This window comes from Scyliorhinus torazame, chromosome 3, assembly GCF_047496885.1.
Source record: "Scyliorhinus torazame isolate Kashiwa2021f chromosome 3, sScyTor2.1, whole genome shotgun sequence".
In the NCBI taxonomy this organism is placed as follows: Eukaryota; Metazoa; Chordata; class Chondrichthyes; order Carcharhiniformes; family Scyliorhinidae; genus Scyliorhinus; species Scyliorhinus torazame.
Window position 1 is genome coordinate 31567316 of NC_092709.1, and position 26724 is coordinate 31594039.

At 44.1% G+C, this 26724-nt stretch overlaps 2 protein-coding genes and 1 non-coding gene across 5 annotated transcripts in view; 1 reads left to right on the plus strand and 2 right to left on the minus strand.

Moving 5' to 3' along the window:
• Positions 1 to 8144, plus strand: part of LOC140408392 (evC complex member EVC-like) — a 78312-nt gene extending 70168 nt beyond the window's left edge. For both annotated transcript variants that reach the window (XM_072495518.1, XM_072495519.1), the window contains one exon: positions 7838 to 8144. The gene's annotated coding sequence lies outside the window, so the exon portion shown is untranslated. The remainder of the gene's footprint in view (positions 1 to 7837) is intronic.
• A 736-nt stretch (positions 8145 to 8880) lies between these two features.
• Positions 8881 to 26724, minus strand: part of LOC140408393 (dihydropyrimidinase-related protein 1-like) — a 91174-nt gene continuing 73330 nt past the window's right edge. For both annotated transcript variants that reach the window (XM_072495520.1, XM_072495521.1), the window contains exons 9-14: positions 23787 to 23943; positions 17079 to 17220; positions 15900 to 16070; positions 14173 to 14352; positions 12578 to 12743; positions 8881 to 10074 (exon numbers count right to left, since the gene is read on the minus strand). In XM_072495520.1, coding sequence (XP_072351621.1) covers positions 9983 to 10074; positions 12578 to 12743; positions 14173 to 14352; positions 15900 to 16070; positions 17079 to 17220; positions 23787 to 23943 — 908 coding nt within the window. In that variant the 3' untranslated portion in view covers positions 8881 to 9982. The remainder of the gene's footprint in view (positions 10075 to 12577; positions 12744 to 14172; positions 14353 to 15899; positions 16071 to 17078; positions 17221 to 23786; positions 23944 to 26724) is intronic.
• Positions 13820 to 14019, minus strand: LOC140409679 (U2 spliceosomal RNA). Its single transcript, XR_011940475.1, has one exon. It is a non-coding gene; the product is annotated as a U2 spliceosomal RNA (small nuclear RNA).

The window sequence follows — 26724 nt, forward strand, 5'->3', positions numbered from 1 at the left end:
TTTCTAACATTATCAAACTCAATCAAAGTCACAAATGAATCATCGCCTTGAATGTTGAAGCTCAAGCCCAATTGCCTTGGATTTTATTGATCAGCTTTCCGTTTGTTTCCTACATCACATAACTTTGGAAACCTGCTCTTAATACTTGGTGGTAACTTCATCTATTGACAATTTTAATCTCTAATTTCCTCTGATCTCAATGGAACTCTGACTCTGCCTCCGTTGTTGCTGCCTTCTTCAAAAACGGTTATTTTTTCCTTCTATCATCGAAACATTGGACTGGGTTTTCATCTCTAGTGTGGGAAACGCAAGACGGAGCAGTTCCCAACATTGCCAACCCAAATCTGTCACTTCCTCTCATGACCTCTATATTTTCATCTCCAACAAACATGAGTAGATAAGCTTTGGATTTGCTGCGTCCCGAGGCAGCATCAGAGAAGTGCAGGTGCCAGGACTGACAGGTTAGAAGGCCCGCCTCAGTTCTCTGGAACACTGTTAGGTAAATCTGTGACAGAACAGTGGGACTCATTCAAGAAGGAAATAGGGAGAGTACAGGCTCAACATGTTCCAATAAAGCAAAAGGGTGGGGTTTGCTCTGTGGGGTCGGTTTAAGCGCAGTTCCCCCTTGTTAGCGGGAAGCTCGCAGGCGCGGTCCTGGCGAATCAGCAAGCAGGACCATGACTTGTGGCGTGAAGCCAGTGCGGCCACATTAAGTGGTTCAATTAATGTTTGATACCGGTGACGGTCTTGTCGGGTCGAGCATCGTGAAGCTCGCAGCAGTTCCCGCTCGCTATCACACTTCGAAACCTTTCCATTAAATCGAGCCCTTAGTGTGGTTAGATAGAAGTGGAGAACTCGCGGACAGAGCCGGGGTGAAACTCCCAGCAGAACCCGCCACAAATGACACTTAGATACTTTTCCGTTAGATTGCTCCCTTTGTGTAAGTGTTCACAACACAAATCAGGGAGAGAGGAGTTCTGAGTGGCCAGATGAAATGTATCACAGGCTATTGAGTGAAGCAAGGGAGGAAATAGCAGGGGCACTGGCAATGACTTTCAATTCCTCTCGGGAGAGGTGCCAAAGGTCTGGAAAATAGCCATGGAGGTGCCATTATTCAAGAAAGGAGGAAGGGATAAACCAGGAAACTACAGGCCAGTCAGTCTAACCTTAGTGTAGGAGAAACTGTCGCAAGCCATTCTTGAGAGACAGAATTAATCTGCATTTGGAGAGGCAGGGATTAATCACAAAGAGTCAACATGGGTTGTCAAGGGGAAGTCATGTTTCACCATCTTAAATAAATAATTTCCAAACAGGTGACTGAGTATAGAACATAGAACATAGAACGATACAGCGCAGTACAGGCCCTTCGGCCCACGAAGTTGCACCGACATGGGAAGTCAAAAAACAAAAGCCATCTAACCTACATTATGCCATTATCATCCATATGCTTATCCAATAAACTTTTAAATGCCCTCAATGTTGGCGAGTTCACTACTGTTGCAGGTAGAGCATTCCACGGCCTCACCACTCTTTGCGTAAAGAACCTACCTCTGACCTCTGTCCTATATCTATTACCCCTCAGTTTAAGGCTATGTCCCCTCGTGCTAGTCATTTCCATCCGTGGGAGAAGGCTCTCACTGTCCACCCTATCTAACCCCCTGATCATTTTGTATGCCTCTATTAAGTCTCCTCTTAACCTTCTTCTCTCTAACGAAAACAACCTCAAGTCCATCAGCCTTTCCTCATAAGTCTTTCCCTCCATACCAGGCAACATCCTGGTAAATCTCCTCTGCACCCGCTCCAAAGCTTCCACGTCCTTCCTATAATGAGGTGACCAGAACTGTACGCAATACTCCAAATGCGGCCGTACCAGAGTTTTGTACAGCTGCAACATGACCTCATGACTCCGGAACTCAATCCCTCTACCAATAAAGGCCAACACTCCATAGGCCTTCTTCACAACCCTATCAACCTGGGTGGCAACTTTCAGGGATCTATGTACATGGACACCGAGATCCCTCTGCTCATCCACACTTCCAAGAACTTTACCATTAGCCAAATATTCCGCATTCCTGTTATTCATTCCAAATCACCTCACACTTCTCTACATTAAACTCCATTTGCCACCTCTCAGCCCAGCTCTGCAGCTTATCTATGTCCCTCTGTAACCTGCAACATCCTTCCGCATTGTCGACAACACCACCGACTTTAGTGTCGTCTGCAAATTTACTCACCCACCCTTCTGCGCCCTCCTCTAGGTCATTTATAAAAATGACAAACAGCAACGGCCCCAGAACAGATCCTTGTGGTACGCCACTTGTAACTGAACTCCATTCTGAACATTTCCCATCAACCACCACCTTCTGACTTCTTTTAGCTAGCCAATTTCTGATCCACATCTCTAAATCACCCTCAATCCCCAGCCTCCGTATTTTCTGCAATAGCCTACCGTGGGGAACCTTATCAAACGCTTTACTGAAATCCATATACACCACATCAACTGCTCTACCATCGTCTACCTGTTCAGTCACCTTGTCAAAGAACTCGATAAGGTTTGTGAGGCATGACCTCCCCTTCACAAAGCCATGCTGACTACCGCTAATCATATTATTCCTATCTAGATGATTATAAATCTTGTCTCTTATAATCCCCTCCAAGACTTTGCCCACAACAGACGTGAGGCTCACCGGTCTATAGTTGCCGGGGTTGTCTCTACTCCCCTTCTTGAACAAAGGAACCACATTTGCTATCCTCCAGTCCTCTGGCACTATTCCTGTAGCCAATGATGACATAAAAATCAAAGCCAAAGGCTCAGCAATCTCTTCCCTGGCTTCCCAGAGAATCCTAGGATAAATCCCATCAGGCCCCGGGGACTTATCTATTTTCAGCCTGTCCAGAATTGCCAACACCTCTTCCCTACGTACCTCAATGCCATCTATTCTAATAGCCTGGGTCTCAGCATTCTCCTCCACAACATTCTCTTTTTCCTGAGTGAATACTGACGAAAAATATTCATTTAGTATCTCGCCTATCTCTTTAGACTCCACACACAACTTCCCATCCCTGTCCTTGACTGGCCCTACTCTTACCCTAGTCATTCTTTTATTCCTGACATACCTATAGAAAGCTTTTGGGTTTTCCTTGATCCTACCTGCCAAATACTGCTCATGTCCCCTCCTTGCTCGTCTTAGCTCTCTCTTTAGATCCTTCCTCGCTACCTTGTAACTATCAAGCGCCCCAACTGAAACTTCACACCTCATCTTCACATAGGCCTCCTTCTTCCTCTTAACAAGAGATTCCACTTCTTTGGTAAACCACGGTTCCCTTGCTCGACGCCTTCCTCCCTGCCTGACCGGTACGTACTTATCAAGAACACACAGTAGCTGTTCCTTGAACAAGCTCCACATATCCAGTGTGCCCAACACTTGCAGCCTACTTCTCCAACATACCCCCCCCCCCAAGTCATGTCTAATGGCATCATAATTGCCCTTCCCCCAGCTATAACTCTTGCTCTGTGGGGTATACTTATCCCTTTCCATCACTAACATAAACGTCATCGAATTGTGGTCACTGTCTCCAAAGTGCTCTCCTACCTCCAAATCTAACACCTGGCCTGGTTCATTACCCAAAACCAAATCCAATGTGGCCTCGCCTCTTGTTGGCCTGTCAACATATTGTGTCAGGAAACCCTCCTACACATATTGTACAAAAAACGACCCATCTAATGTACTCGAACTATATCTCTTCCAGTCAATATTTGGAAAGTTAAAGTCTCCCATAATAACTACCCTGTTACTTTCGCTCTTATCCAGAATCATCTTCGCCATCCTTTCCTCTACATCCCTAGAACTATTTGGAGGCCTATAGAAAACTCCCAACAGGGTGACCTCTCCTTTCCTGTTTCTAACCTCAGCCCTTACTACCTCGGAAGAAGAGTCCCCATCTAGCATCCTCTCCGCCACCGTAATACTGTTCTTGACTAGCAGCGCCACACCTCCCCCTCTTTTGCCTCCTTCTCTGAGCTTACTAAAACACCTAAACCCCGGAACCTGCAACAACCATTCCTGTCCCTGCTCTATCCATGTCTCCGAAATGGCCACAACATCGAAGTCCCAGGTACCAACCCATGCTGCTAGTTCCCCTACCTTATTTTGTATACTCCTGGCATTGAAGTAGACACACTTCAAACCACCTACCTGAACACTGAGTTCATACCTGAGTATGTAGTTGAGGGCAATGCATCTCATAGGGCACGATTCAGTGGACCGGTGTAAACCTCTGCTTTTTGGCACGTTTAGCGGGGTGTTTCTTGGCGACTGCAGAGCTGAGAAACGCCCGTTATTTAATGGCACTTTGCTGTTATTTTTGGCCTCGGGGAGTTTCTTCCCGCTGAGGCCGCATTTAGAGGTGTTTCTTGCTGGCAAGCTGATCTCACCACTTGGACTTCAGCAAGGCTTTTAATAAGGATCCACGAGAGATCAATAGCGAATGCAAGATCCCATGGATCTGAGGAAACTTGGCATATTTCATCCAGAAATGGCTGAGTGTCAGGAAGCAGAGGATGATGGTCGAGGGGTGTTTTTATGACTGGAAGCCTGTGGTCAGTGGGGTCCCGCAAGGATAAGTGTTAGGGCCTTGCTGTTTGTACTTTATATAAATGATTTTGACATGAATATAGGAGGGTTGATCAGTAAGTTCACGGATGGTGGTGTGCTAAATAGTGAGGAGGCCTTAGATTAGATGAGGATATAGACCGGTTGGTCAGATGGGCTGGTCAGTCGCAAATGGAATTCAATCTGGATATGTATGAGGTGACGCACTTGAGCAGGAAAAAGAAAGACAAGGCAATATGTGAGAAACTGCAGGACCCTGAGAAGCATTGAGGATCAGAGGGACCTTGGTGGATGGTGTCGAGCTTCTTCAGTATTGTTGGAATTGCACTCATCCAGGCAAGTGCAGAGCATTCCATTACACTCCTGACTTGTGCCTTGTAGATGGTGGACAGGATTTTGGGTGTCAACTGTTCAGACTGGAGTCCAGTTACTAGTGGTGTACCACAAGGATCTGTTTTGGGGCCACTGCTGTGTCATTTTTATAAATGACCTGAAGGAGGGCATAGAAGGATGGGTGAGTAAATTTGCAGATGACACTAAAGTCGGTGGAGATGTGGACAGTGCGGAAGGATGTTACAAGTTACAGAGGGACATAGATAAGCTGCAGCGCTGGGCTGAGAGGTGGCAAATGGAGTTTAATGCCGAAAAGTGTGAGGTGATTAATTTTGGAAGGAATAACAGGAAGACAGAATACTGGGCTAATGGTAAGATTCTTGGCAGTGTGGATGAGCAGAGAGATCTCGGTGTCCATGTACATAGATCCCTGAAAGTTGCCACTTGGGTTGAGAGGGCTGTTAAGAAGGCGTACGGTGTGTTAGCTTTTATTGGTAGAGGGATTGAGTTTCGGAGCCATGAGGTCATGTTGCAGCTGGACAAAACTCTGGTGCGGCCGCATTTAGAGTATTGCATGCAATTCTGGTCACCGCATTATAGGAAGGATGTGGAAGCATTGGAAAGGGTGCAGAGGAGATTTACCAGAATGTCGCCTGGTATGGAGGGAAGATCTTATGAGGAAAGGCTGAGGGACTTGAGGCTGTTTTCGTTAGAGAGAAGAAGGTTAAGAGGTGACTTAATTGAGGCATACAAGATGATCAGAGGATTGGATCGGGTGGACAGTGAGAGCCTTTTTTCTCGGATGTGATGTCTAGCACGAGGGGCATAGCTTTAAATTGAGGGGAGATAGATATAAGACAGACGTCAGAGGTAGGTTCTTTACTCAGAGAGTAGTAAGGGTGTGGAATGCCCTGCCTGCAACAGTAGTGGTCTCGCCAACACTAAGGGTATTCAAATGGTCATTGGATAGACATATGGACGATAAGGGAATAGTGTAAATGGGCTTTAGAGTGGTTTCGCAGGTCGGCGCAACATCGAGGGCTGAAGGGCCTGTACTGCGCTGTAATGTTCTATGTTCTAACGAGGTGAGTTACTCGCCACAGAATTCCTAGCCTTCGACCTGCTCTGGTAGCCACAGTATTTTATATGGCTAGCCCAGTTCCATTTCATGTCAATGATAAATCCCAGGATGTTGATAGTGGGGTTTCAACAATTGTAATGCCATTGAATGTCAAGGGGCAATGTTTAGATCCTCTCTTGTTGCTGGAAATGATCATCACCTGGTATTTGCATACATGAACGTTACTTCTCAGCCCAAGTCTGGATATTGACTAGGTTTTGTTGCATATGGACATGGACTGATGAGTTGTCAATAGTACTGAATGTTGTGCAAACATCAGCGAACATCCCCACTTCTGACCTAATGATAGAAGGTCATTGATGAAGCAGCTGAAGATCATTGGGCCTAGGACCTGAGGAATTCCTGCAGTGATGTCCTGGAGCTGAGATGATTAACCTACAACCACCACAACTATGTTCCTTTGCGCCAGGTATGACGCCAACCGGTGGAGGGTTTCCCCCCTATTTCTATTGACTCCAGTTTTGCTAGGGCTCCTTTATGCCATTCTTGGTCAAATGATGCCTTGATGTCAAGGGCAGTCACTCTCTTAATTGACTGAGCTGTCAAAACAAACAATGATAGCTCCAGACAGTGGAGCCTATTGAAACTGAAAGAACAGGGGCAGGATGCTCTGTTTTGCCGACAACCCGGGGGTTTCCTGACAGCGTGGGACTGCCCCACAATGGGAAACTCCATTGACCGGTCGGGTAACGGACCATCCCGCTGGTGGGGTAAGGCAGAAATGTGGCGCGCCGGGACGAAGAATCCCGCCCCCGATTTTTTTTCTGAATTTATGCAGTATGCCTTTTTTTCTAAGTTAAAGCAGCCTGGTATTTAAATCAGTATTCAGATCATGACAGGAGGATTTCTACAGTTTTGAATGTATCAAAGCACTTTTTTCAATGGGAAAAGCACTTAAATGTATCTTGCAGAATGCTGATCAATGTAATAGTCAACGTACATTTATAGGGCTGAGCTTGTGATCAATCACTGCAGCAACAACGCATCTACTTTGTAATACAGCATTTAGTAATGGCATTTGGCATTGTCAAAACATACTACACTTACCTGTCAGAATGTTCTTTACTCCTCAGCAGGGTCTCCCAAGTTTCTCGAATTGTCTTAACTGGTGGGCTTTCCAAAGGCATCCAAAATCCACCAGACCCGACGAAAATTCTGTGGGACTTTAAATACAACTTTCCCCAAGGCCTGTCATTGATTATCCTGACATCACAGATGTGAATGTGGGGTCACACCCCAACCCTTTCCCACCATGGGAAGTTTGCATCGGGCTCTTTTTTTGGTAGGGTGGGACAGGGGAAAGAAATTCAAATTTACAATCCTGCAGCCTCAATTCTGCCACTTCCCACACCCATTTCCTGAATTTCTTGGGACTGGAAAATTGGCCCTCTCTTTTCCCTCATCAACTCTTAACTCTTTATAAATCCCAAATACACCCAAGTAATGCACTCATCTCCCATATCTGAGAACACTGTTCCAACAATAGGCAGCCTCTCTCCATCAATGTTTTTATCTCTATTTCATGAACACGCACTGCTTTTCTTTTGAACTTTACTTTCTTGGTTGTACTAAGCTGGTTGCTTTATACACCGTCCTAAACAATCATTTCCCTTCCCTACGAAATGAAATACTATTAACCACAAGGTTTACCACTCTAATCTTTCACTGGATGTGAATTCCTCCTACTGTATTTAAGCTTCTAAAATTCAAGCTTAGCAACACTTAATTAATTCCTGATTTATTTTTTCAGCTTTGGCAATATTCCACAAGATGCTTTGGCCCTTTTCATAACGTTTTACCATTGTGACAACCATAATGGCTCTTCTTTGAAGAAAATACAGGTAACCTCCCATGGTAACGGCAAGATGCAAAACCAAACAATTACCCAGATATCTGGAATCAGTGATATGCAGGACCACAAGTGCTATTGAGAATACGGAAAATACTGTACAGTAGCACAAGTTAAAAGGTTTCTACCATTGGAATGATTAAAAAATCCACTATTGGAGTAAATTGATGTAAAGTTCTGAACATTGAAATTTTCTTATGCACTTTGATTGAGATTGTTTTTATTGAATTACCTTTGGCTGCCTTTTCCTGCTGTTTTTTGATAGATGTTTCTGGTTACAAAATACCAATCCAATTCTTTCGCATTCTGAACAATGTAACCTTCTTGTATTAAACCCCTTTTTCCCCTGATTTTGGATTATTTCCATATCGGGAGAAAACGGTGAGAATCCCGTCGACAGTTCCGGCCTGATTTCCATCACAATCCACTTTCACTTGGTAATTGTTTTGGAGCCTGGGGAAATTCTCACCGGGACCCAAAGTCGCCGGCCTGGTCGGCTTTCGGAGATCGTAAGGGCACCCAGATCCCCTGGCAACCCTAAAGCACCCCCTATCTGCCTCTCACCGACAGAGATTTCCCCCTACCCCCACAAAATATCAGGCCCCTCCAGGCATATAATTGGTACGAGCGCCCCCTCGTCCCACATCTCCCCAAGGGACCGCCACCCCGCCACAGATTCACCAAAGGCCTCCCTCCATGCCCACTCTCTCAGGCCCCCCCCCTCCCCCACCGACTGTGTCCCCTGGCACTGCAGCCTGGCAGTATCAGGGGTGCCTTTCCCCAACCACCCAAGGGCTCTTGACATGTTTAGTGCAGGAGATTGCAATAACCATGAGAAAGGACTTGCCTCAAAAGCAGCAGCCACTCCTTTCCTCACCGCTTTCCTCATGGAACATCTCCAAGCACCAATAGATAGATAAATACACAGAAATGAGTGCAGAATGGAAGTTTTACTCATCATTTATTTCACAGCCTTAAGGCTCGAGTAGTCACAACATCAGAGTATTCAGTTTGAAATAGTACAAATGTACATGAATACAAAGAAAGAATCGGTATCAAAAAGATAGAAAACGTGACTGCAGTTTAAGACTAAGGCGGCTCAAATTCTTGTTGGTATTTATCAGACACCGCGATTCAATGATGGAACATTTCTTGCACTAACTTGCATCACCTCAAATAAAACAGCGCACTCTTTTTGTTAAAAGGCCAACTCTTAAGCCATCTGCTCTGAAACTTTCCCCAAGCTTGCAGCCAGCTAAAATCACTGCGCAAAACATTTCTCAAGCTTTCAGCAAAAACAAAAATGACTTCAGAAACTCTAAAGCGGCAGCAAACCAAAAGTGTGAAACGCATTTGCAAGCCAAAATCACTGTATAAACTTCAAAATAATTTTGTCTTTTTTTCACACATTAATATCACTCTGTTAATGCTGTGAGGTAATCATAGCAACATAACTAACCTTCCCTCAAGTGTTTGAATACAATGGCTGTGCCATGGTGTGATTGAATGTAACTGAAGCCACTGAGATAACCATGTTTTGCCCATTCATATAAACTTTTCAATCTTCCTACTTCTGATTATCTTTTTGCTGATGATAAAAGAAAAAGGATACTGTACCATAAATTCACACCCGTTTAGCTAACAATTATGGCTAAATCATTTCAGTTCTTGGCAATTTGTACTGAAGAATGTATTTATTTTTCAATACACAAAACAGAAATTGCATCCCTTAACGTCATGCACTAACTTCTATAACAGTTAAAATGTGCGAAGTACCCTTATTAAGTCATGAGGAAAAACTCTAAACCAGTGTTGAAATGGACAATGGTAATGGATGGGCTATGCTAAGTGACAACTGTGTGGTCGTCAACTGCAAGCAAAAATACACCACATAATTCACCTCATTCTATATGACAAACACACACACACGCATACTTTGTTTCTTTTCTTAAATACCAGAGAAAGCTGGTTTTTCTAACACTGATGACCTTGGAAGTAAATAAACTGCTTGTATCAGCCACCGGCAGCTCAATCTTCTTGTGCTTGTCAACCTAAGCTTGTGATGTTGGATCGGCCGCCAGGTGGATTGACAATACGATGTCCAGAACGGCGTGGAACGTTGTCATCGAACTGGGCACCTAGCACACAGAGAGCACAGACATCAGTTAAAACAAATGTGACGTTTTCTTCAAAGTGTTTTAAAAGATGCTGCAATCAGCAACTTTGTCAGGGCTGTTTCTGCTTCACTGCTGTATCTTCCTCTGGGGTGCAGGGCAATGACAGTGCCGGAGCAGCCGGGAGGAAAACTCCCTGCTTGGGGAAGCTACAGAAAAGTAACGGGACCTTTACAAATAATGGAAATAAACGTTAACCATCACTGGAATTCATTGTCATAAATAGTGCGGTTTTAAAAAATCATCTTGGGCAGTAGCTCAATGGCAATGGATTGGAAGCTTGTTTTGAACTGTGTCTAACCTTTTCCCTGTCTGCAATGGAAAAGGAAAATCAGACAGAAAGCAAAAGAGGCTGCTGGTTCAATATCGCCAATTTACCTGATAGGTAAATGGGCTTAGTATAGATTGGTATTTGATGGATGGTATAGACATGGCGGGCCAAAGAGCCTGGGCTGGATTCTCCACCAGCAGGATGCTCCGTTTTGCCAGTAGCCTGGGGGGTCCCGACGGCGAGGGGCTGCCCCGCAATGGGAAACCCCATTGACCAGCCGGCATAACGGAGCATCTCGCCAGCGTGCTGAAACAGAAATGTGGCGCGACGGGGCAGAGAATCCAGTCCCCTGTTCCTGTGATGTATGACTATGATTCTATTTTGTGCTGCAAAATTACGGAAGATAATAATGATATAATAATTTATCACAAGTAGGCTTACATTAACACTGCAATGAAGTTACTGTGAAACGCCCCTAGTCGCCACATTCCGGCGCCTGTTCGGGTACTCAAAGGGAGAATTCAGAATATCCAATTCACCTAACATCACGTCTTTTGTGGGAGAAAACCAGAGCACCCGGAGGAAACCACACAGACACAGGGAAAACGTGCAGACGCCACACAGACAGTGACCCAAGCCGGCAATTGAACCTGGGACCCTGGAGTTGTGAAGCAAGAGTGCTACCCACTGTGCTACATTCAAATCTTTCTAAAAGGTTTTCATAACAGTTCTCCCTCCACGATGATTCAGTTAATTTTCCCAGTCCCTTTAAATTTCATTTGCATGCAATTTCCCGCTCAAACCACTAAGGTGCTCCCTACTTTTACCCATGTCTGCATCTGAATCTTTACAGAAGAATGCAAATAAGATGACAGAGAAAATGCAATTATTACTGGTTTGTAACCATTTGGTCTGGATTAGAACCTTTGCTTCATCATCCCCTCCAAGTCACTCATCATCCTGACTTGGAAATATATTGGGCTGGATTCTCCGTTCCTGAGGCTAAATGCTGGCGGGACCGGAGAAACCGTGGGAGTTTCACGACAGGAAAACCGGTACTAGCCCCTCACCAATTCTGGTACCGGTGAGAGGCTAGCACCAATGCTCCATGAAACACCAGTCAATCGCGCCTAAAACAGCCAGAGAATCGGCAGGTCCCAGGCCGCGCATGGGCAGGGCTGACAATCTGCGCCGGTAGCACCATAAAACATGGTGCCGGCTGAGCTCGAGCCCTCCCCCTTGCCACCCCCCAGCCCTAGCAAAAGCCATCACGGCCAGCACACAGTTCCCGGACAAGTGTGGTGGCGCTGGACACTCTCCGTGGCCCGCATCGTCGGGAACCTGGCCCATCGGGGGTGGAGCATTGCGGGTGGGCTGGCTGATATTGTGCCAAGGACTTTGCAACGGCGGGCAGCGCGCGTCCCAATGACACCGGTTTGGAGGTGGCAGAGCATGGCGGACCGACATCAAACTGGCTCCTGGCCCGACTCCGGCGTCAGACTCCATTCTCCGCCCGAATGCCAATCATGGGGCTGGTTTAGCACAGGGCTAAATCGCTGGCTTTGAAAGCAGACCAAGGCTGTCCAGCAGCACGGTTCAATTCCCGTACCAGCCTCCCCGAACAGGCGCCGGAATGTGGCGACTAGGGGTTTTTCACAGTAACTTCATTTGAAGCCTACTTGTAACAATAAGCGATTTTCATTTTCATGATTTCGGCGTCGGGCTACGGAGTATCCAGCCCATTGCCTTTCCTGCACTGTTGTTGAGTCAAAATCCTGGAACTCCCTCCCTACCAGCACTGCTTGTACACAGAGACTGCAGTGGTCCCCACCAACTTCTCAAGATCATTTAGCACAGTGGGCTAAACAGCTGGCTTGTAATGCAGAACATGGCCAGCAGCACGGGTTCAATTCCCGTACCAGCCTCCCCGAACAGGCGCCGGAATGTAGCGACTAGGGGCTTTTCACAGTAACTTCATTGAAACCTACTTGTGACAATAAGTGATTATTATTATTATTATTATTAAATGCTGGCCTAAACACATCCCATAAATTATTTTTTTTAAATGTAGACATGTCTTACCTCAAAAGAGGAATATTAACCCCATATACTCGCCATTTCACTTCTCTGGACAGCTGAGTCACATTGGAATATCTCTGCCAAACTGGCTTTCTTTGCTCATCTCCAATATCTCACCTGATAGACTAAACCCAGATTGGTGCAGATTTCGCACTGGTGGTGGTTGTGGTTTCGTTGGAGACGTTTTGGCTGAAGGAGCTGGAGTGACATATTTAGGTGTGACTGGAAGTTCATACACAGGACCATCATACATCCCTCGAGCCACCGCATGCAGTTCCATCGACTTGGAAGAGGTAACCGATGAACAGATACATTCAACAAGAGGACGACATTAGGAAGATTAATAGCATATCGTACAACATCCAATCCTTCTGTTTATGAATAATAATTTCACACTGCCTCTCACTATTAATACTTGATTTGATTGTACAAAGAACATATTCAAAACACGTTCTAAGAATTTCTACGGTAAGTTAGAAATGTGAAGTGTTGTATCTCAAAAGAATGAAGAGAAGCAACGTAAACTTGAGCAATATTAAATGAATGCAGTAATTTGATCAGGCAATTTCTACTGCATATAAAGCTCAATAAAACCATCCAGAATTATTATTAATCTCCTCATTTAAAAGTGTGTTACTGTAAAAATATTGTATGGCAAAACTAATCAGATGTTTAAATTGATGATTAGCAACCTGCATTTGAAAGCTCTTGTAAACTAGACAAAACACTGCCAGGAATATTTAAGAGTTACAAAGTTCCTGCACACCCTTTAAAGTTGTACCATTTAGTTTGTATTCCTTCTAAAATGCATCATTTCAAACTTTCCCTCTTAATTTCTTAGTCCATATTTTGAAAATGTTCTTTATGATTAGAAATTATACCAATGGCCTTAAATAGTATTCCCTATGCACAATGTTAGAAGAAGAAATATACACCCACAAGGTTAATGAGCTTCACCACAATAGAACCTCTGCTCTAAGGCTAAAAGCTTGAATGGTTTTTACCATGATTCAAGTACTTTATTCTGGCTCCCTCTGCATTAGTACTCTACCTAGATTCTCCCCTGCTATGCTCAGTAAGGATAATTTTGAACTTTGTACTGTTAGTGAACAGCATCATTATCATCAAGCAGTGCATATCAGGGTTCTGGGTACCATGTGGTACGTGATTATCTGATCATTTGTGCAAAGCCAAATTTAATTTGCTGAAAGGAACACTGAAACTCTATTCAGTCCCTTGAACCTGTTTCGCCATTCAATTAGATAATGGCCAGTCTGACCTTAACTCCATATACCTGTCTTGCTTCCATACCTCTTGATATGCAAACTCCAATTCAACTTACTGAAAAACGAATCTTTTTTTAATTGCTTTTACTGAGTTACAAAGCCAGGGCTCAGAGTGTGGACAGGGGCGAACCCCTAATCCAGCTCCTCGCCTGCTCCAAAAACCAATTCAAATTGAATCCAATTCATGGTCCCCACAAGACAGACATACCAGATCTTAGCCAAAAGGCCGAGCAGATACTACACTTGATCTTAGCCAAAAGGCCGTGAAGCGATACTGAAAGAATAATCTAATTAAGATACTTGAAGAACCTCTGTATGGGTTATGGTTTATGTCACTCTTGGTCGAATTGCAGTTGAAGTCACCGAGATGAGTATCAGTCACCCTCAATGAAATTCGCGCCTCCACACATAAACACAGTTGCTCACCTTGTTCCGAATCTTGATACGCTGATATATATGTTCAGGATATGGTTTACGAGGAATAAACCGGCCTGTCCCCTGACCGACGCACAGATTCCCATCCTCCAGAACAATATTCCCCTGACTGATGACCACTATCGGAGCACCACAGCATTCCATTCCCTCAAAGATATTATATTCCACAGCCTACATGGAAGTAAATCATTAACGTTAGCAATTTAATTCGAATGATGTTCAGCTCATAATGGTTAGGAATTTATTTTTTCCCCAATAGATACAGAGATGATTGCCATTTTGTACTGTATTTTGATGTGCAAACTACGGTGACAAACATTCAGTTTCATTCTTTTATATGTGGTGTACCAAAATATAATGCAAATCATAGTCGGGTGCAGATGAAGACATTCCTGATCAAAGTGATTATGATTAATAACAATGGAACTTTATTGTCCACGTAAAGTGGAAATTTGTCTTTGGCTTCACTTCCAATATTACATATAATCCTACAGTCATTGGTTTCAAAACAGTGAATAACATACATCCATGCCATACAAACATAACACATTGACCCCTGTCATTGAAGCACTTACTGCAGTTGAATAAATAAATATTATTATTATTTATTTATAAATTTATTTATTATTATTAAATAAAAACAGCTGGTTGAGTTTACATTATTATTTAGTAAGCTTATGGCACTGGGAACAAAAGACCTTGTAAACAGATTTTTCCTGGCAAGAGGCACTCTAAAACGCTGACCCGAAGGGGTCCTTTCAAATTGAGGGTGTAAAGAATGAGAGGGATCACTGTTAATGGCCAGAGCTTTCCTTCTAATTGTGTTATTAACTGTGTTATCTGCTGTCTATTAATGATTTTATCTGCCATGTTGGCGATTCTGGCCAGTTTACATTTACAAGATGACATCAAACCCCTAAATTTCCATGTGTAGGTTGTACAATTCTTTTCCCTTCTATTGAATATCATAGAATCAAAGAATTTACAGTGCAGAAGGAGGCCATTTGGCCCATCGTGTCTGCACCGGCCCTTGGAAAGAGCACCCTACCCAAGCCCACACCTCCACTCTATCCCCACACTTTCACCCTATCCCCGTAACCCCACCTAACCTTTTTTGGACACTAAGGGCAATTTATCATGGCCAATGCACCTAACCTGCACATCTTTGGACTGTGGGAGGAAACCGGAGCACCCGGAGGAAATCCACGCAGACACGGAGAGAACGTGCAGACTCCGCACAGACAGTGACCCAAGCCGGGAATCGAATCTTGGACCCTGGAGCTGTGAAGCAACTTTGCTAACCACTGTGCTACCATGCTGTTATCAATGATAACGAGCCCTATTTAAGCTATTCATGTAAAATATGCATGTTAAATGTTTTATCTGTCTGACTTTTATTTTAATTAAGTGGCTGAACCAATTACCTGATCAATTCCAATGCCCTGACTTATCAGGTAACATCTTTATTTGCACTTAACAGAAATATTGATTCAACTTAAATTCTTGTTAAGTGCATTTCTTAGCAAAGTGTTCTTCAGAATCCATCTGTACAAAATCTTGATGTCATGCTGCTGATTAAGAATGCAATATTCCTGTTGAATTTTGCCAACCCTTTGAAATCAACTCTCCAAAGCAACACTGGAAATGGACAGATTAAAGGTTTTTAATGAATTCCCTCGCACCCCTCTTCAAGTCCACTGGAATAAGAGTTTTCTTACCGAACGATGTGTTTTGGCAGAGATTGTTTTAAATGTGTCTGGGTCCCAGATGACGAGGTCAGCATCAGATCCCACCGCAATCCTGCCTTTCCTCGGATACAGATTAAAGATTTTGGCAGCATTGGTGCTTGTGACAGCCACAAATTGATTCTCATCCATTTTACCTGTGGCCTTTCGAAAACAATAATTCAAGTTTCAATTTACATTCATGCTGAGCAGGCACCAACCATCCACGAGCTATCTGATGAACACAACTGAGACAAATTTCCCCCAAAGGTACCCAAGTCATGAATAATGTCACCTCGACAACATATCCCAGTGAGTTAAGATCATTGATGTTGTGGTTAGCCGGTTACAGTGTAAGGAATTTTTGTCAAAGTTTAACGTACTTTTGTCAAAGTTAGAATAACCCCGCAGTCTGACAATGGAAATAAAGTGATGCAGTGAGGCAATAATTAAATAAAATAGAACAACCAAACTGAACTTATCCACTAATCATTTTCCCTGCCCACATCAATAAAGCACGTAAATTCCTTACACTGTAACCGGCTAACCACAACATCAATGATCTTAACTCACTGGGATATGTTGTCGAGGTGACATTATTCATGACTTGGGTACCTTTGAGGACAATTTGTCTCCGTTATGTTCATCAGATAGCTCATAGGTATAATGGAATACAAAAATGGCAGAGAACAGCATTGTGCACTCTTCACTTTCAGCTGGATATTGCTGACCAATTTAATGGCTCCCACAGATGCAAATGCGTAGCATCATTTCATCGATCATTGCATAGCTGAAAGGTGAAGCAATCAGGATCTGTTCTCTGTTAATGCTGATGCTGCAATAGAGTGCAACTGATGCATTAATTTTCTCTTTTCCCTAATGTCGCAGTAGAGCTGTGTAACTTGTCACAAAAAGAATCTGTGGGGTCATCATTTTAGCTTAAATTTATTAATAATATGTTCATAGCACTCCCTGCCAATTCCCTCCTTCCGGGGATTCATGCCCCTACTTACAGAGAACCGGGAAAGGGGGGGGGGGGAGAGTTACAGGGAGGAGGAAGATCTTGTCCAACTGCCTGACTTTCGAGTTTACCACCCAGGAAATGAAAAAAACAGCTCACACCTTTGTGTACCTGACTGCCCTTTGAACTTCAGACCACGATCCTCAACTTACCACAGCTTTCTCCCAGATAACACTCATTCTCTCTTCAATGCCATTGGTGCCTTCAGGGATTAAGCAGAAGTTATCTTTGCCAATGGCTTTCTGAGCAGTAGTAAATGTACTGTGGGCACTTCCTGTCACCTGCAGATCTCCACTAGAGGGTGCAAAATCACATCAAATTAGTTCTTAAATAGTACGGTAGCAAATAGCGCATCTTCTACGCTTAGCTCACTAGCTAGAAGATCCAGAGCAACAAAATATTTTGTCAAAAAGGTCATAAATTATTATACCAATATTCTCTAAAAGCTTATCAACATTTTTCTCACTGTTAATACCTCTTAAGAACCATTCAAAGCCAGTGCTAGACTACAAGGTGAAACAGTTCAGAAATATACCAAGACAATTGCTTAACAAATCATTTAATACATCAATGGGACATTATAATGATACACATATTGTACTGTTAGATACTATATACTTTGAGACTGGTGTGGCTTTAATACCGAAGGTAAAAATAAAGTGCATTAATTAAACTGGTATAACTTCAGTTGGTTTCTTTGACATTAATCTTATTGTTCATCAGTCTTCATATTAATTTCTTGTAATAATATAGCTCTTGTTTCTATGCAACTTTTCCAAAATTAAAGGAGAATCATCTCAATAAGTTCACTGAATAATTGGAAAATTCACGAAACAAATTATTTTCTAATAGGCAGTGGTACAAGGCTGTACAAATCAGAAAGATCCCAGGGCGAAAGTAGCTATTCTCAGCCTGAACAGTGGTAGATGTGCTTTACATGACTTCAGCAGCTCGGGAGTCATGGGGAAGGGGATGGGAGGAAAATAATCAGCCAGAGTTCCTGCTCTAAACTGCTATCCAGACACGCTCACTTGAAAGTATTCACGTGCGGATGTTGAATAGGACTGGTGAGGCTCAATGATGATGCCCAATTGCCTGCTGACACTCAATATTTAGGCAGCTACATGCAGAATCGCCACCTCAACAAGGTACCAGAAGGTTCATGAAACCATTCCCCATCAAGAGCCGGAGAGAATAGAGCAGGAAAAAACTGCGAAGAATGTTATTGCAATCATTTCTCCGGCTAAATGTAAAGCTTCACCACAGGATATTTTAGAATTTAAACCAATACTTGCAGGCAAAAATACTAGCCGTTAACAAACTAAAGATTAACCTAAATTTAAACCTTAAATTTAACTAAACCTTAGTTTGCACTGAGTGCTGAATTTGGTGCATTTGAGTGCGATAGTGAGAGTTTGGTGACCGAGGAGTATAAGGCTTCATTTTTATCTAAAGTTTAGTCTTTCTTTTATTTAGTTAATTAACTTAAAAGTTGCTGTTTGGTTTAGAAGGTGAATTTTCAATAAGCTTTAAACAGGCTTCTACTTGTAGGCACTTGCAGCTGGAGCTTGTTAATTAGTTAATTGGATTAGGCCAGTTTTCAGAGGCTAGATTCACAGTATAAAAGTGATCCCCTACAGTGCAGACTTTGTTTGCACTGAGTGCTGAATTTGGTGCATTTGAGTGCGATAGTGAGAGTTTGGTGACCGAGGGAGTATAAGGCTTCATTTTTATCTAAAGTTTAGTCTTTCTTTTATTTAGTTAATTAACTTAAAAGTTGCTGTTTGGTTTAGAAGAAGGTGAATTTTCAATAAGCTTTGAACAGGCTTCTACTTGTAGGCACTTGCAGCTGGAGCTTGTTAATTAGTTAATTGGATTAGGCCAGTTTTCAGAGGCTAGATTCACAGTATAAAAGTGATCCCCTACAGTGCAGACTTTGTTTGCACTGAGTGCTGAATTTGGTGCATTTGAGTGCGATAGTGAGAGTTTGGTGACCGAGGGAGTATAAGGCTTCATTTTTATCTAAAGTTTAGTCTTTCTTTTATTTAGTTAATTAACTTAAAAGTTGCTGTTTGGTTTAGAAGAAGGTGAATTTTCAATAAGCTTTGAACAGGCTTCTACTTGTAGGCACTTGCAGCTGGAGCTTGTTAATTAGTTAATTGGATTAGGCCAGTTTTCAGAGGCTAGATTCACAGTATAAAAGTGATCCCCTACAGTGCAGACTTTGTTTGCACTGAGTGCTGAATTTGGTGCATTTGAGTGCGATAGTGAGACTTTGGTGACTGAGGGAGTTAGGTGAGGAGGGAGTAAGGTGCTCCTTTCATTTTGTTTCCGACATTTCCGCAAAGAGTGCAAAGAGAGCCAGGAGTTTACAGAAAGTGTAGCTGACTGGGAGCAGGGTCGGAGGGCAGAGATCTAGTTAGTCCACAGAGCAGCTATATTCTGTCAGGTAAGAGGGGATGGAGGCTAGGCCAGTTACATGCTCCTCCTGTAGGATGTGGGTGGTGAGGGATACCACCGGTGTCGCCACTGACTATACCTGCGGGAAGTGCACCCAACTTCAGCTCCTCAAAGACCGTGTTAGGGAACTGGAGCTGAAGCTGGATGAACTTCGGATCATCCGGGAGGCAGAGGGGGTGATTGAGAAGAGTTACAAGGAGGTAACCACACCCAAGGTACAGGACAAGAATAGCTGGGTTACAGTCAGGGGGAAAAAAAACAAACAGGCAGAAAGTGCAGGGATCCCTCGTGGCCGTTCCCCTTCAAAACAAGTATACCGTTTTGGATGCTGTTGGGGGGGATGACCTACCGGGGGAAGGCCCTAGCGGCCAGGTCTCTGGCACTGAGTCTGGCTCTGGGGCTCAGAAGGGAAGGGGGGAGAATAGAAAAGCAATAGTTGTAGGAGATTCAATGGTTAGGGGAATAGATAGGAGATTCTGTGGTCGCGAGCGAGACTCCCGGAAGGTATGTTGCCTCCCGGGTGCCAGGGCCAGGGATGTCTCGGATCGTGTCTTCAGGATCCTTAAGGGGGAGGGGGAGCAGCCAGAAGTCGTGGTGCACATTGGTACCAACGACATAGGTAGGAAAAGGGGTGTGGAGGTAATAAACAAGTTTAGGGAGTTAGGCTGGAAGTTAAAAGCCAGGACAGACAGAGTTGTCATCTCTGGTTTGTTGCCGGTGCCACGTGATAGCGAGGCTAGGAATAGGGAGAGAGTGCAGTTGAACACGTGGCTGCAGGAATGGTGTAGGAGGGAGAGCTTCAGGTATTTGGATAATTGGAGCGCATTCTGGGGAAGGTGGGACCTGTACAAGCAGGACGGGTTGCATCTGAACCAGAGGGGCACCAATATCCTGGGAGGGAGGTTTTCTAGTACTCTTCGGGAGGGTTTAAACTAATTTGGCAGGGGAATGGGAACCGGATTTGTAGTCCAGCAACTAAGGTAGCCGATATTCAGGACGCCAAAGCGTGTAATGAGGCATTGGGGAAGGGAACACTGACAAAGGAGAGTACTTGCAGGCACGGAGATGGGTTGAAGTGTGTATACTTCAACGCAAGAAGCATCAGGAATAAGGTGGGTGAACTTAAGGCATGGATCGGTACTTGGGACTACGATGTGGTGGCCATCACGGAAACTTGGATAGAAGAGGGGCAGAAATGGTTGTTGGAGGTCCCTGGTTATAGATGTTTCAATAAGATTAGGGAGGGTGGTAAAAGAGGTGGGGGGGGAGGGGGGTGGCATTATTAATTAGAGATAGTATAACAGCTGCAGAAAGGCAGTTCGAGGAGTATCAGCCTACTGAGGTAGTATGGGTTGAAGTCAGAAATAGGAAAGGAGCAGTCACCTTGTTAGGTGTTTTCTATAGGCCCCCCAATAGTAGCAGAGATGTGGAGGAACAGATTGGGAAACAGATTTTGGAAAGGTGCAGAAGTCATAGGGTAGTAGTCATGGGCGACTTTAACTTCCCAAATATTGAGTGGAAACTCTTTAGATCAAATAGTTTGGATGGGGTGGTGTTTGTGCAGTGTGTCCAGGAAGCTTTTCTAACACAGTATGTAGATTGTCCGACCAGAGGAGGGGCAATATTGGATTTAGTACTGGGTAATGAGCCAGGGCAAGTGATAGATTTGTTAGTGGGGGAGCATTTTGGAGATAGTGACCACAATTCTGTGACTTTCACTTTAGTAATGGAGAGGGATAGGTACGTGCAACAGGGCAAGGTTTACAATTGGGGGAAGGGTAAATATGATGTTGTCAGACAAGAATTGAAGTGCATAAGTTGGGAACATAGGCTGGCAGGGAAGGACACAAGTGAAATGTGGAACTTGTTCAAGGAACAGGTGCTACGTGTCCTTGATATGTATGTCCCTGTCAGGCAGGGAAGAGATGGTTGAGTGAGGGAACCATGGTTGACAAGAGAGGTTGAATGTCTTGTTAAGAGGAAAAAGGTGACTTATGTAAGGCTGAGGAAACAAGGTTCAGACAGGGCATTGGAGGGATACAAGATAGCCAGGAGGGAACTGAAGAAAGGGATTAGGAGAGCTAAGAGAGGGCATGAACAATCTTTGGCGGTTAGGATCAAGGAAAACCCCAAGGCCTTTTACACATATGTGAGAAATATGAGAATGACTAGAGCGAGGGTAGGTCCGATCAAGGACAGTAGCGGGAGATTGTGTATTGAGTCTGAAGAGATAGGAGAGGTCTTGAACGAGTACTTTTCTTCTGTATTTACAAATGAGAGGGGCGATATTGTTGGAGAGGACAGTGTGAAACAGATTGGTAAGCGCGAGGAAATACTTGTTAGGAAGGAAGATGTGTTGGGCATTTTGAAAAACTTGAGGATAGACAAGTCCCCCGGGCCTGACGGGATATATCCAAGGATTCTATGGGAAGCAAGAGATGAAATTGCAGAGCCTTTGGCAATGATCTTTTCGTCCTCACTGTCAACAGGGGTGGTACCAGGGGATTGGAGAGTGGCGAATGTCGTGCCCCTGTTCAAAAAAGGGACTAGGGATAACCCTGGGAATTACAGGCCAGTTAGTCTTACTTCGGTGGTAGGCAAAGTAATGGAAAGGGTACTGAAGGATAGGATTTCTGAGCATCTGGAAAGACACTGCTTGATTAGGGATAGTCAGCACGGATTTGTGAGGGGTAGGTCTTGCCTTACAAATCTTATTGAATTCTTTGAGGAGGTGACCAGGCATGTGGATGAAGGTAAAGCAGTGGATGTAGTGTACATGGATTTTAGTAAGGCATTTGATAAAGTTCCCCATGGTAGGCTTATGCAGAAAGTAAGGAGGCATGGGATAATGGGAAATTTGGCCAGTTGGATAACGAACTGGCTAACCGATAGAAGTCAGAGAGTGGTGGTGGATGGCAAATATTCAGCCTGGATCCCAGTTACCAGTGGCGTACCGCAGGGATCAGTTCTGGGTCCTCTGCTGTTTGTGATTTTCATTAATGACTTGGATGAGGGAGTTGAAGGGTGGGTCAGTAAATTTGCAGACGATACGAAGATTGGTGGAGTTGTGGATAGTAAGGAGGGCTGTTGTCGGCTGCAAAGAGACATAGATAGGATGCAGAGCTGGGCTGAGAAGTGGCAGATGGAGTTTAACCCTGAAAAGTGTGAGGTTGTCCATTTTGGAAGGACAAATATGAATGCGGAATACAGGGTTAACGGTAGAGTTCTTGGCAATGTGGAGGAGCAGAGAGATCTTGGGGTCTATGTTCATACATCTTTGAAAGTTGCCACTCAAGTGGATAGAGCTGTGAAGAAGGCCTATGGTGTGCTCGCGTTCATTAACAGAGGGATTGAATTTAAGAGCCGTGAGGTGATGATGCAGCTGTACAATACTGTGGTAAGGCCACATTTGGAGTACTGTGTACAGTTCTGGTCGCCTCATTTTAGGAAGGATGTGGAAGCTTTGGAAAAGGTGCAAAGAAGATTTACCAGGATGTTGCCTGGAATGGAGAGTAGGTCTTACGAGGAAAGGTTGAGGGTGCTAGGCCTTTTCTCATTAGAACGGAGAAGGATGAGGGGCGACTTGATAGAGGTTTATAAGATGATCAGGGGAATAGATAGAGTAGACAGTCAGTGACTTTTTCCCCGGGTGGAACAAACCATTACAAGGGGACATAAATTTAAGGTGAAAGGTGGAAGATATAGGAGGGATATCAGAGGTAGGTTCTTTACCCAGAGAGTAGTGGGGGCATGGAATGCACTGCCTGTGGAAGTAGTTGAGTCGGAAACATTAGGGACCTTCAAGCAGCTATTGGATAGCTACATGGATTACGGTAAAATGATATAGTGTAGATTTATTTGTTCTCAAGTGCAGCACGGTAGCATTGTGGATAGCACAATTGCTTCACAGCTCCAGGGTCCCAGGTTCGATTCCAGCTTGGGTAACTGTCTGTGCGGAGTCTGCACGTCCTCCCCGTGTGTGCGTGGGTTTCCTCCGGGTGCTCCGGTTTCCTCCCACAGTCCAAAGATGTGCGGGTTAGGTGAATTGGCCAATGATAAATTGTCCTTAATGTCCAAATTGCCCTTGGTGTTGGGTGGAGGCGTTGAGTTTGGGTAGGGTGCTCTTTCCAAGAGCCGGTGCAGACTCAAAGGGCCGAATGGCCTCCTTCTGCACTGTAAATTCAATGATAATCTATGATTAATCTAGGACAAAGGTTCGGCACAACATCGTGGGCCGAAGGGCCTGTTCTGTGCTGTATTTTCTATGTTCTTTTCTATGTTCTAAATTCAGTGTTTGCACTATACATGGTAAAAGTGAGAAATCAAAAAGAAATTGCTCTTTCAGACAAAGTGCCTTGGGTTTGTCATGTATAAGGGTTAAACTGATGTAACTCTCCTACCAGGCTAGTAGTGAGTTCAGGTGGTCAGGTGTTGTGGGGTCAGGACTCAGTGGTGGTGATGTCACAAAAGCCGCAGCCTTGGCCCAGTTTTTGCTCCAATAATGTGTTCCATCTGTCCCAAGGCTTGCAGTGATTGGCTCTCCAAAAACTACAGCTCCTGTTAATAAAGGAACATACAGAATCTGGCAATGGGCTCCTCCAAGACTATTTTCTGTCAAATGCCATTTTCAGGTTTTATTTTTGCAAAGTAAAAACCTCAAAAAACTTTCCCTTAAAAATTATTTTTTACTTATTTCTGTCAGAATGCTTAATAATGTTGGAAATACATAAAAATGTTGGATTTCTTTTCCTTTTTTGAACTTTATATAAATAAAAACCTTCCACCTGCTGAGATTCCTTGGACACACGCATGATGCACATACACACGCGTGCATGAACACATGCATGCACCCATGCCCACATACACACAAACCAATGCACAACCACACGTACACACAAGCACCCATGCACCTTCGCAGACCCCCTGCCCCCATGCACACACACACCTGGACACATCCACGCACATGGCACCATACACAACCATGCAAACACATGGACCCACATATACACACAAACATGCACTGTGATGAATGTAGGCACTTCAGATATTTTTAAATATTTGGTGAAGTAGGGATTAAAACACTGGGTTGGAGTTTGTTTGACTGCTGCAGTCATGTTTTAAAAGAAATCCGAGTTTGAAAGGCAAGTATATTTTAGTAATCAGGGGTGCAAATAGCCATCATTAAAAGTTTGGGCTCATGCAGTTTTGATTGAGGGTATTCCCTAGGGAGTTAATTCGTTTTCAGCTTGGTGAGATGATGTCATTGCTGGGTAGAGCTGCGGCATCAGACTTTTTGAGAAAGCATTTTCAGTTCAGTTCTATTCTGGATGAAACTGGGACTGCAGTCAGGTTTTGCTCTCTGCAGTTTAGTTAAAAAGAGATTAACAGTTTTTAAAGCAGTGCAGACTTGTCTGAAGACAAGGGGACGCTGACACAAAGGTAGCTGAAACAGCTTTTGAAGACACACAGTCAGAATTTCTGACAGGAGTTAGATCTTTTCTGTAAAGCAGTGCCAAGAGTTCTCTTTCTTAAAGAATAACTAAAACAAGTATTCCTCTGTGGTATTTATGCGGATGAAGAGCTGAAATGGTAATTTTCTTGTTGTTTAAGTGGGAATAAAGATAGCAGTTAAGGATTTGTATTCACCGTATTGAGTAGCACTGTTTAAGGGGTATTGTAAGCTATTTTCTGGTGTGACGTTCAAGGTTTTAATACTATGTTAGTAATAAAGCTTGCTTTAATATACCATATCCCTATTTCTTGGTGAAATGACTTATGGGGCGAAGTATTCTTTCCACACAGTCTTACAAAATTAAAATAAGATATTGGGGTTTCTGTCCAGTATCCCAGCCACCATTGGGTTCTGGTCTGGGTTTATAATAGCACACACACAAGTACACATGCATACGCACACACATGCACAAACACATACACACATGCACATGATGCATGCACAGACACACACACAGGACTGTCCATTTATGTGCCCCGACCATTAAGGCAAGCATGTGAGGATAAACATAAGCACCGAAGGAAGAAGGGGATGAGTGGACAGTGGCACAGTTTTCGTATGGCACAGGGCTATATTGATGCTAAACATTATTATAATTTGCCTGAATGCTCTAGAGCTGTGAAGGATGATAATCAGCCACCATTCTCATTCCTAATTATCATCTTATGGCTCCTACCAATAAATGCATATGCAGATTCCAAGAAAGAACCAAACCAGGTCAGTCATGTAGACTCAGTGCTGCCATAAAGCCTGCTGACAATTACCGACTAGACACAGATAAAAGAAAAATGGCAATATGGGCGCCATCCCAAAGAGCATAGTTATACCGCAGCACCTTCAGAAAGTTGGAGCGAAAAGAAAATCTGTAATGCATCAATCGCCCGTCTACCCGCCCCCCCCCCTACACCCACTAGCCCCACCCCGACCCCACAAAAAAAAATCTGCGATATAAAAACGTTGTCTTCCTCGGGATTTAATTTTTTATTTAAATTTAGAGTACCCAATTCAATTTTTTTTCCAATTAAGGGGCAATTTATCATGACCAATCCACCTACCCTGCACATTTTTGGGTTGTGGGGGATGAGACCCACGCAGACATAGGCAGAATATGTAACGTCCACATGGACAGTGACCCGGAGCTGGGATCGAATCCGGGTCCTCAGCGCCGTGAGGCAGCAGTGCTAACCACTGCGCCGTGCCGTCCATGGGTTGATTTTCGTGTTACCCAGTTAGAAATTGTTCTACAGTGGTTAGCACTGCCCCCTCACAGCGCCAGTGACCCGGGTTCAATTCTGGCCTTGGGTAACTGTGTGGAGTTTGCACATTCTCCCTGTGTCTGCGTGGGTTCCCTCTGGGTGTTCCGGTTTTCTCCCATAGTACACAAATGTGTTGTTAGGTGGTATGGCCATGCTAAATTGCCCCAAAGAAAGGTTGGGTGGGATTACGGGAATAGGGCAGGGCCTCGGTGGGGTGCTCCTTCGGAGGGCCGGTGTAGAGTCAATGGACCGAATTATCTCCTCCTGTACTGTAGGAACTCTATGATCCTCCCAATCTGCCTCAATCACCATAATAATGTGAACAGTACTGGTAAACCAGTGAACAGCAGTATAAGACAATATTCAACAGGTGTGGAATAGAGACATCTGCTAAGAAGGCTGGCGTCATTGCCAAACCCGGCTCCCATGTCTCTACTAATGTTAAGAATGTTTACTGGGCGGCATGGTAGCACAGTGGTTAGCACTGTTGCTTCACAGCGCCACGGTCCCGGGTTCGATTCCCGACTTGGGTCACTCTGATGAATCTGCACGTTCTCCTTGTGTGTGTGG